General features: G+C 41.4%; 1 protein-coding gene across 6 annotated transcripts in view; it reads right to left on the bottom strand.

Moving 5' to 3' along the window:
- The window catches only part of wnt5b (wingless-type MMTV integration site family, member 5b), a 92,809-nt gene that overhangs the window by 10,422 nt on the left and 70,679 nt on the right, over nt 1-11,708 (bottom strand). For 2 of the 6 annotated variants that reach the window (XM_039791937.1, XM_039791938.1), the window contains 3 exons: nt 2,854-3,014; nt 1,631-1,718; nt 1,178-1,337 (listed from right to left, as the gene is read on the bottom strand). In XM_039791937.1, the coding sequence (XP_039647871.1) occupies nt 1,178-1,337; nt 1,631-1,718; nt 2,854-2,969 (364 nt within the window). In that variant the 5' untranslated portion in view covers nt 2,970-3,014. Of the gene's footprint in view, nt 1-1,177; nt 1,338-1,630; nt 1,719-2,853; nt 3,030-3,113; nt 3,550-11,708 lie in introns of those variants that run through there. The other 4 variants (XM_039791936.1, XM_039791940.1, XM_039791941.1 and 1 more) reach the window with 3 other exon arrangements.

Raw genomic sequence — 11,708 nt, 5'->3', positions numbered from 1 at the left:
AGTTTTTATGCGTTTTGAAAACTGCCTCGCGCGACTGTTTGTGTCTTCGGTTTAACTGAGTTTCATTGCGCATGCGCATTATGGGAACGGCAAATGAGCTAAAGTCTCTGTGCTATTTGCAATCACAGGCTCTTCTCAGTAAAATGTTATAAATACCACAATTAATAAGCCTAACAAAAAGCATTTTAGTTATCTTAAAGTATTTGTTTCCTTTATGACAAAATAGCTAAATCTACTGTAATCCCATAGACTCCCCAAAAACTCCACATACTTGCAGGAACTAGGAAAATCCTACAGTAAAAACGAAGATATAAATACAAAATATTCCTACAATAAGAAGAGCCTACTTTAAATTCTGACTATACTTAACACTCTTGAAAAATGTTGGACGTTTAGACCTCATGTGGACCCTGAATATTGTAATGAATAAATAATTAATTCAACACAATTAAGCTGTGTGCAGAAAAAGACATCATAATTCTCTATTACAGGAATATTATGACAATTGACCCTAACTCTAACCCTAAGGCTGTATGACCGGTCCAATGTGATGTCTCTACCAACCCTCACTTGCTAAATTAAATTTTAGGCGACTGGAGGCTGTTCACCAGTGTATTATGATTTGGTTGTTTGACTGACCTCAAATGACCCCTTCTGTTCTGTAAAACATTCAACACCCTGATCTGCATGATATGTCTAAACCCTTGTGTTAATAATCATAATAAAGTAAAACAAGAAATACTGTATGTGTGTTACTTACTGCCACCATGTAGTAAAGAATGCAGTTTAAAAGATGGATTATTGTGACAAACATGACAGAAAACTCTTGCTTGGTTTTCAGGACGAACTTGTTTATGTCGCCTATAACAGTTTCTGTCCTTGATTATTTTATATTTCAAAATAGCCAATTACACAATACAGCTGTTGGCATGTCTGTGTTTAACTTCTGGGCTTTTGCATGCTTGATGAAATCCCATTTTCTTTCCCAATTGTCTTACAACAGAAAACATATTGACATTCAAAACACGCAATCACACAGAATGGGAGGCAACAAAACAAAACAGAATTAAAACCTGTCATCACTATCAAATTGATTGTCATGTCTTTTAAGACAGGAAATAAACATTTACATACAATAACAACAACCTTTCCTGATTCCATCAAACAATGAACTCACCAATCTGCATGACCCGCCCAAACACTGATGTGTTGTCCACAGTGCTGCAGTTCCACCTCCTCTGTCTGAACTGGTACTGGCACTCCTTGATGCCCGTCTTGGCTCCGTCTCCGATGTAGATCATGTGGTCCTGGTACAGCTGGCACAGCTTCCTCTGGCCCTGCAGCGCAGCACAGAGATTAGCAGAGATTAGCACGTTAATGGTTTGATACTTTAGTAGTCCCTGTGGGGATATTCTCCTTTATTTGACCATTTCATCAGACTCAGGGTCGGAGGAGGAAGATCAGGCATTTCCCTTTTTGTTGATGCTGTAGAGCCACAACATGCAAAACTGAGCTCCTTTTCTATCAGAATATAATCATCACTGAATTCAAGTTATGAGAGCTGTAAAGGTGTGTTTACAACATTTAATATGTATTAAAAAATAAGTCTAAAGCAGGAACAGAAACTTACCTGGGAGAGACCAGACAGCTGACTGCAGAGAGGCTGAGCGCCAATGATATACATCTCTGGCCGCTGGATCGGGGTCAAAGCTAGTGACCTGAGGAGAGGCAGAGGCCATATTAAGTCAGTAAGATCAAAGATGAGCGGCAATGACAGGGTTTATGTGATGTACGACTCTACCTCTCTGAGAGGGGCTCAGTGCTGTAGAGGACAAAGTTCAGACTAAAGTTTATTAGTACAACTGGCCTATAAAGTGTAGATAAATAGACTCTTCTGGTGTTCATCTTTGCAACCACTGCCATCTTATTTCCTTTTCAGTCCTTTTCTCCGAAACAATTGAACCCTAATCATACATTTTGAATCACTTTTGCTTTAAAAGAGTGACAATTTGTGCCTACACACAGATAATATGACTGTTCACACTTTCATCCAAAGGCTTTCAAAACAAAGGGAAATCAAATTGTGTGGAGATCGCCCCTATCTAGTGCTACAGGTAGATCAGTACAAAGTGCACTGCTTAATGGAAATGGCAAACTATATCTATAACTATCCTACCTATCCTGATTCTACATATACTGACAAGAAAGGTGAACTCCAAATGCATCCACTAACCTGCACACACCCTCCACAACATTACCTAACTGCATTGTTAAATAGTTGTCTTGTAAGTCAAGAACAAGTGTGGCTAATTGTCGGTCCTATAGGCACAGCAGCAGGCCGCCATGCAGTGCCATTTGGGGCTCAGCTAGGGTAAATATTGTGACAGAGCCCTCACATTTGTTCCATTCACTGTTAGGGCTCTACCACATGCAGGACTGGGACATCACCCCCAAAACACACACACACACACACACACACACACACACACACACACACACACACACACACACACACACACACACACACACACACACACACACACACACACACACACACACACACACACACAGGAGGCTACACAAAGTCTGTTCACATTTTTGCATTTGTCAATAGCATACAAGCAAAAGACATATGGAGGATTTGATGAGAAAGTTAACTTTTTAAAACATGTTTTAAGGCTTGTGTCACATACAAAATTATATTATACTTATACTAAACTTATTCTGAAAATCTGTCAAAGTTGCTCTCCTATAGTTACCACTAAATGGAGGTCATAGTTCATCCACTTTTTTGCGTCAACACCTTCCAAAAATAATAATCAATGCACCACCAGTTATCGTTCAGTTACTCACCACCATGAGTTGGCATCCACCACCAGCAGTTGGGAGCTGCAGGCAAGGAAGGCGGCTGCCAGCAGCAGATGTCGCACGGCATCGTTACGCTTTCTCCGGACAGGCCTGTTGTCCATGGTCCGCCGCGTCAACGCCACACAGCCGGTGGTGGGGAAAGTGCTCTGCTGTTGAGACATGGGCAGAAAATCAGCAGGCGTCCTGCTCCGTCTGGAGGCAAACCCTGTAGCGCTGGCGACACAGTGAGTTCGAATCCAACTCACGTGTATCTTGTCTATTTTCTTATAGTCCACTTGTCTTTCACCCGGTCTTCTCCTTTCCTTGCAGTCTCTAGTATTTAAAACTACAAAAACAAAACTGCCATTAAACTAAACTGAAAAGGTCAACCAAAAAGGGCAGAGTTTGTATTTCCCAGGGAGTTTCACTGTGGTTGAGAATCGAGCTGAGATTACTGAAGCATTTTTCATAAAGGTCAGAGGCTAACTGCAAAAAAAAAAGCGAAGTTTACTGGCTAAAAGTCGTGCGTAAAATGGTTTGGTATCAGTTGGGTTTTACGCAAAGTTCTAGGACAGTTCTCCCTCTCCTGTTGTCTCTAAAAAAACATAAATAAAGCAAAGGTACAATGTGAAAAGTGTAATCCCGTTGTTGTCTTGAGGAAAGATTAAGAAGGAGATTAAAACGCTAATTGAGCAGCAAAGCGACTGTTCCTTTCCCTTCCTTCCTGTCCCCTTACGACCACTCCACATCTCTCTCTCTCTCTCTCTCTCTCTCTCTCTCTCTCTCTGACTCCTCCTTTTCTCACCCCCACTTCACCTCAGAAACAGAAACCCCCTGCCCGCTCCCTCCCTGGCCATACACAACGCGCGCATGGGACGTGTGTGAGTGCGCAGACACCAAATGGATATTGGACGCAGTCAACATTGAATGTTGCTGAGCCAAAACTGGAAGCACTGTGATGTTAGTTACGTTAAAAGGTTTTGAATATGAACAAGTACGCAAAAGTAGTTGTGTTTTTTTGGGCAATCACTCCCTGATTACAACAGATGTTTCTTAACAAGGCCTTTTCCATCATTTGGAAATCCTCCGTTCCGCCAGTTTTCTAAAACTTAAAAGTAAAATTTGTGTATCCTAATGTTTATGCATATAAAGTCACTAAAGTGGGTAAAATAGGTGTTTCAAAGTAGAAAAGAAAAAGAATGAGCGATGGGGGCTGAACGTTTTGCAAAACCCCCAATTGACCTCAAAAAAGTTCACCGTGCGTCAAATTCCTTTTATTAGCTGAAGTGAATAATGTGTTTGAATAAAAGGTGAGTGCTTCAAAAATCGTCTAATCCCCTCTTCTTTGGTCTGCGAAAATAAAAGGCAACACACCACGACCCCGCCTCTCACACACACACACACACACACACACACACACACACACACACACACACACACACACACACACACACACACACACACACACACACACACACACACACACACACACACACACACACACACAGAGAGACAGACGGTCAGGAGTCCTGAAAGTCCGAGAGTAAAGAAAAGGCGTGTTGAAGCGAGCTCTCCTCAATTCATATCCCGGTCAAAGACAAACTGGGAGGCGAACCTACAGAAGAACAGACTCTTTGATCTGACTCAGTGCTTCTCAAAAGAGTGCGTCCACAACCAAAGGTGGACGCAGGGGAGATTAGTCTGGGGCCCTCCGAAACCTGGAGAAATTGCTCTCCGAGGTTTGTAAAACATTCATCATTAAAAATGGAAGTTTAGTATAGCCTTTGTGAGACTAATACGAAAGGAAAAAACCTTCAAGGAGGTCACCAAATTCACTAATAACCACAGAAATGACTTTAAATTACCTTTATAATCTATAATAATAATAACGCTTTTCAAATATTCTGTATGGCTATATTTAGTTTGTTGCGCAGTTTGATAAACACTTATCGAAATGCGTGAATAATACATAATATTTGGCTTTCATTGATCCATATTTTGCGTGCGTAAAAACTTAGTCGAATGGAAAATAAAAAAAAAAATCTGTTTAACATGCTGCTTGCAAAATATTTGTGTGGGGGTTATCACTCTGGACAGTTTCCCGCGGACACAAGTCACTCTAAAGGCCTATGTGGGTTTATTATAACATTACAGCCTATATGCCTACATAATGAAATGTTTAATCTTCTCATCAATATTCCTCTAAGGTGTGATATGTTGGGTTTTTTAGGATTTCAGTGGGTGTTCCCCATGTTGGTGAGCAGCAGCAGAGAGTCGGATGTCCTCGTCTCTGCATGATAATAGACCAAAACACCCACACACACACACACACACACACACACACACACACACACACACACACACACACACACACACACACACACACACACACACACACACACACACACAACTGTCTGCCTTCAATATACATCTGATTGATATTCTGCATTGGGCGGGTATATGGGTCAAAGTCAGGTTGAGAATAAACAATGACAAAGTGAGATAGGCTACATTTTGGGAAACAGAAAGGTAATTATAATATGTAACAAGACTAAAAACTGGTCCAACCGATCACTCAGTAAATAACCCCGAGGCTGAGCTAATTTATTTCCTTTCTGCTTTCTTCTTGTTTTCCCACTTTCCATATGCAGCCGTTTCCGGAGGTGATGCACTTTGAATGCCAGCCACTCTATAATATGCTGAGGTGGTTACTATGACAACAGCGCCCTCATCTGGTGAAACATACATTGATCGTTGTTATAGGAGGCTACATACTGTAGTTTGCCATGCAGCAGCTGCACAGCTGTACGCAGTACAATTATTGAAGCAGTAGGTTATTAGTGCGAGTATAGGTAGCCTACTTGTACTTTGCTTAAATATTTCCCCATATGCTACTTTATACACGACATTTTATAAAATGTTGTCCTATTTACTCCACTACTTTTTTCTGATAGTTGTTAACAGGCTACTTTACAGATAAAGATTTGACACTACATGTTAAGCTTATAAAATAAAATGCATTGTTAAAGATTAAAACAACCTTTTTGGCTTGTGTCCTCTTTAAATGTCTATGAGACCTGTGTCTGTGTATGTTTTAGATGTCTATGAGCTGTTAGCAGTTCCACCAAAGAGACATTTCCTTCTTAACTTCTCAGATGGTGTGAGTCCCAAACAGGCCCAATTTTCCAATATTTCCCCCCCAAAAAAACAAGGTTATTGTGTAGCAGAACTTATTCTATTTCCCTCTTTTCTACCCTATTAATCATCTTATGTTGGGACCCTTTAGATGGGCCCGGTCCTCAGGTTTGGAACCACTTGACTAAACTATCTAACTGTACAAATAGAAGTAGTAGTACTAGAGTAGTAAAACTAGTTCCATCTCGACCAGCTACAGCAGTAAAATATTACTTAGGCACTGATGCATCAGTTACAATCTAATCATGTCATAAAATAATAATAATATATTAGTCACAGGGGCCATTTGTCTGCAGAACAAGTACTTTTACTTTGAAACTTTAAGTACATTTAGCTGCTATACTATATGCTTTTACTTAAAGGTCCCATGGGATGAACATTTTACTTTATGAGTTTTTTTTAACATTAATATGAGTTCCCCCAGCCTGCCTACGGTCCCCCAGTGGCTAGGAATGGCGATAGGTGTAAACCGAGCCCTGGGTATCCTGCTCTGCCTTTGAGAAAATGGGGGGGGCGGGGCAAGGTGGAGGGTGGGGCTGTGGCCTTGACCAACTGCCACTTTGCTTGTTTGAAAGCCATGATGTCTCTCTCTTATGGGCGGGCCAAATTCTCTGGGCGGACAGAGCAGAGAAAGGGGAGGTAACCTTGCTCCTTATGACCTCATAAGGAGCAAGATTCCAGATTGGCCCATCTGAGCTTTCATTTTCTCAATGGCAGAGCAGGACACCCAGGGATCGGTTTACACCTGTCACCATTTCTAGCCACTGGGGGACCATAGGCAGGCTGGGGCAAAGCATATTAATGTTAAAAAACCTCAAAGTGAAATTTTCATGCCATGGGACCTTTATGAAAAATGGTGCTCACATACACCCAGCCTTCATTTCAGCTCAGCATAGAGGGTGTGTTTGTGTTCTGGTCTATCCAAGTATGTTTGACCTCCCTGGTCAATGTCCTGTATTATAGAAACTGAAAAATTCTGAATAATGAAAGGATGGGACACAGCAGTGACTCATGATAATGACAGACCAATCAGCAGTCTGTAACTGACACTATAGCGCCCTCTAGTGTTACCCTGCCATTCAGTCTTCGCTATACAGTATACAGTAGGTGTTAGAAGAATGGCATGTTTATGAAAACCTACTTGGCAATAAACCACATTCTGATCTGTTTATATTTGTGATGTTGTCACATTTCCAGATGATCTGTATTTTGGTTGAGACATCTGAGAGCCAAACTGGAATAAATAGGTTTCTCCTCTTGAGAACTCAGCTAATTAAAACATACTGATTGTCTCGTCATTTGGGAAATGAAGAGAAACAGGTCACCAGCTTATTCTGGGACATGACCCAGAGATTCAGAAATACTGGACTGGAGCAGCCACATACTGCTATGTGATAGCTGATAGCTACGGTATTGGGTTTTCATTTAACTACAAAAAAAAAAAAAACATAAAGGGGGGTAAATTGAGGCAGGGAGGGGGCGAGGGCACAGAGACAAAATTTAGGACCATGTGAGATTAAGAAAGAAGTAGGAGAGAGAACAGAGAGGGTGAAAGGGGGAGGGAGTGTCCAAGTAATGGATATACAGAGAGAGAGAGGAGAGAGAGAGAGAGAGAGAGAGAGAGAGAGAGAGAGAGAGAGAGAGAGAGAGAGACAGAAATCGAGGGTGCGGGAGAGGACTTGTCCCCAGAGGATATGTGCAATAGCCATGCAACAGGGAGCAATGCCTGAGAAAGTCGGCAGCTCCTCTCTGGATTAACAGCAGCCTCACTTTTTATTGCCTACAGTGCCAGACTACAGCGAGCGAACCAGCCAGCTCTCTCCTGCAGGGAAACCAGCTGCAGTTGGCTGATGAGGTCTGAGCTGATCCCCTGGAAGCTGCTCATGCCAAAATGCTAAATATCCATTTTTTTTATTTTTTATTTTTTAGAAATGACTGCCACTTAAAAATTGATCACCCTATAGTTAAAATGACAAAAACATCAGCAACTTCTAGGCAGAAATGTCCTAGTCTGTCATGATTCAGTCTCCCTAAAACAGCATTGGAGGAAGTATTCAGATGTTTGACTACAACAAAAGTAGCAACACTGCAGTATGAAATACTCCATGATTAAGTCCTGCATTAAAATGTCACTTAAGTACACAATTAGTGAAATGCATTTAGAGATTAAAAAGTGAAATTACTCATGTTTCATAAAAATGGCCCCTGTGACTGTTGTACCGTTATATCATTGGAAATGTATATGTGTCATTTCACTGTTGTAGCTGGTCAAGGTGGAGCTAATGTTTATTATTTTATATATTGTTGGATAGCTTCATATGATATTTTATAAGCTCATGAATTAACCAGCAGAGATTCATGGTTTTGCTCAAGGACACTTAGGGCAGATGTTTGTTTATAGAGGGGCTTCGACCACCAGTTGAGGGATAGTCTAATCTATAATCATTCCCATACAACCACACCCAAAACACATTCTTACTATTTTTTTCTTCTTCTTAAAGCACTGAATAGTTTAGGCCCAAAAAACAGTTTTGATCTGCTGCTATGAACCATCCAGAACTCTCAGGTTGTCTGGGTCAGGTCTGCTTTCTGTCCCCAGAGTCAGAACTAAACATGGAGAAGCAGCATTCGGTTTTATGCACCACATATCCCAGAAAACTGCAGGTCCGCTGCAACTCTCAGTTCTTTTAAATCAAGGCAGAAGACTTTCTTTTTGATGCTGCCTTTTTTTTAAAGTAATTGTTCATTTCTTACACTGCAGAAGAATACTGTTTTATTCTTAGTTGTATTCTATTTTAGCTGTTTTTTATATTCTCTTTAAGATATGTTTTTAACTGCCTTTTAATGTTTTATGTACAGAACTTTGAATTGCCTTGTTGCTGAAATGTGCTATATCAATAAAGCTGCCTTGCCTTAAAATTATTGTTAAAATGTATTGTTTTGTGTAGCCTACCTACTCTCCAGCCCTCTCTCGGTTACCCACTACTTCAATAAAAACAGTTAGAACAGACACAGAAAAACATGCCAACTTCTGTGCAGACACATGCACACATTTGTAAGAACCAAAGAACTAAAAACTAAAAATGAGACCACAGCAAACCCATGGGATGATGAAACTACCTGCTCCAGTTATTATATATGATATACCTCTCTCTCTCTCTCTCTCTCTCTCTCTCTCTCTCTCTCTCTCTCTCTCTCTCTTTGTTTCTCATGTCTTCCTTCTTTTTTCTCTTTCTCCATGTCTGTTCCTTTTCCCAAAAAACACACATATGCAATGACAAACACACGTGCAGCAACAAACTGCCAAATGCAGCTGGCTGCGGGGAAATGTACTGCTTATATTGTCTCACACACACACACACACACACACACACACACACACACACACACACACACACACACACACACACACACACACACACACACACACACACACACACACACACACACACACACACACACACCTGGGGGAATTGGAAGCAGCTGAAAGGGGCTGTGGAGAGGCCTTGGGCTTTCTATCTTTCTCTTTATTTTGTTTTCAGTTTACATGTGTGGTTGCATGTATGTTATATGGAAACCCATCCTCTTTCTGTTTTACACTCCTTCCTCCCTCCCTCCTCCCTCTTTTTCTCCCACATTCTCCTGTCGCCCCTTCTCTCCTCTCTTCGTCACGCTTGCTCTCCCCTCTCCTCTTTCACCCTCTCCATCATTCTCCCCCCCCCTCCCCAACTCTGTCCATCTCCTCCCTTTTCCCCTCCATCCATCCTTCTGTCAGCTGGCAGAAGATGAGTCATGCCTCTAGCTTGGAGGCTAAAACGCTCTCTCTCCCTCTAAATATATCTTCTCTATACTTCTCCTACCCTGTCTTTCTATGTCTCTTTCTCCTTCCTTCTCTCAGCCTCTGTAACACTTCTCTCTGCTCTGTATCACCATCTGTTTCTCTACGTCTCTCTGCTTTGTTTCGTCGCTCTACTACCAAGCTCTTTCCTCCTTCCTCTCTCCATTTCTCCCATGCTTTTTCCATCTAAAAGTTAGATTCATCAGCCATTTATGTTTCTATCCATCCCTCTTATTCTCCTTCTCTTTCTCTCTCTCTCTAACAGTGCACCCAGGCACCTATAAAAAGCTGTTCTCACGCTCCCCCGTCTCTCAACTGTGATGATGTGACACACATACGCTCCTTTTTACTCTCCCCATTTATTGTATGTACAGTCTCTTGAAATACTTCTGTATATAGTGGCTGTATGCTTTCTTATCTTAACTTGATATATGTCCATATTTGTAAACCTGTTCGCTGCACTGTAAATACGTTTATTGAGAAGCTACTGATGACCTGACATTCATTGTCTATGTCAACATACTTGATTCTGATGAAGCCATCAGATCTAAATTATATGTAAAAGCAATGTATATTATTGCTGTGTAATGGAGATGATGTGTGTCTAATTTAGGTTCTTTTTAGACCAGTATTACAAACTGAAACTACATGTGAACTTAATGCAATTTCACTGTAACACGGGACACTTCAAATCCAATGCAAATGCAAAACTACATTCAATATTTTTCAATGGCATGGTAGATGATGTAAATGTTCTCCTATTTTCAGCAAAGGGAATATGAACTACCTTTCTTGTTATAACAGTTAACAGCTAAGCTAGTCTATATCCACGACATTCCACCTCCGGAGATTGCTCCGGTGCCGCCGGAAATTCCGCCAGATGTCCCTCTTTTCGGCCGACTAGACTATCTGTCCAATCTGAGTTTTCTGTTGCACGACTAAAACAACTTTTGAAAGTACACGTTGCACCAAAACGAGTTCCTTCCCGAGGCTAGTTTGCAGCGGCACCGTGGCTCCGTTCGGCGCTTAGCACTGCCCAAGTGATTGGTTGGTTGTGATTGGTTTAAAGAAATGCCAATACACCAGAGCACTTTTGTCTCCCATCCCGGAATGCTGTGTGGATTAGCCAGACCCTCCTCTGCAGTGATGTGGAGGAAGGTCTGGCAATGTGAGACTACAGCTAAGCTAATGCCAGTTAGCATCCAGTGCCAAATTAACTTGTTACATAGGGGTGGGCACTGCATTAAAGCAAGACTACCGTAAGTAACTAAGTGTGACAATTAAAAGACAATGCTGCATTAAACCTAAAGTGCACAACTATTTTATATTAACAAATGTTACATTCAAGCCACTGCCAAATGAGTTGATACAAAGTTAATTAAACCTATCAGCTCAACAAAACTCTCTCTGTATTTGTCAGTGTGGCTATGTTTACAAAATGGTGCTGTCCGGTGACTTTTGCGCGCAGAAGCTTGAGTGATGCATTTTACGTCAGCGCTGAGAAAGAACAACAGCAACGGTCAGCTTTGGAGACGAAGAGACATAAAAACCACAACATTATCAGTTCTTTTGATGAGTCCATCATGTTTTTTAATCCAACGTTTCCTCCTTGAGCTACTAGCAACTGGCGGGGGAGGTGACCAACGAAGGCTTGCGTCATGTGGACAGCGTTGCTGTCATTACTTAGAATTCCTCATGGGGGGCGACAGAAACTACGCACTGTAGCTTTAAACCCTTTCCGTCATTTGCCGAAATTCTCGGCCAGTTGCTTAAAAAACATCATCATTAGGCGACCTGACTGAGGAGTGAGCTGGAAAGCAACAAACTT

Source organism: Perca fluviatilis, chromosome 23 (genome assembly GCF_010015445.1).
Source record: "Perca fluviatilis chromosome 23, GENO_Pfluv_1.0, whole genome shotgun sequence".
Taxonomy (NCBI): domain Eukaryota; kingdom Metazoa; phylum Chordata; class Actinopteri; order Perciformes; family Percidae; genus Perca; species Perca fluviatilis.
Note: the sequence above shows the minus strand (reverse complement) of the source record. Positions and strands in the feature narration are given on the sequence as shown.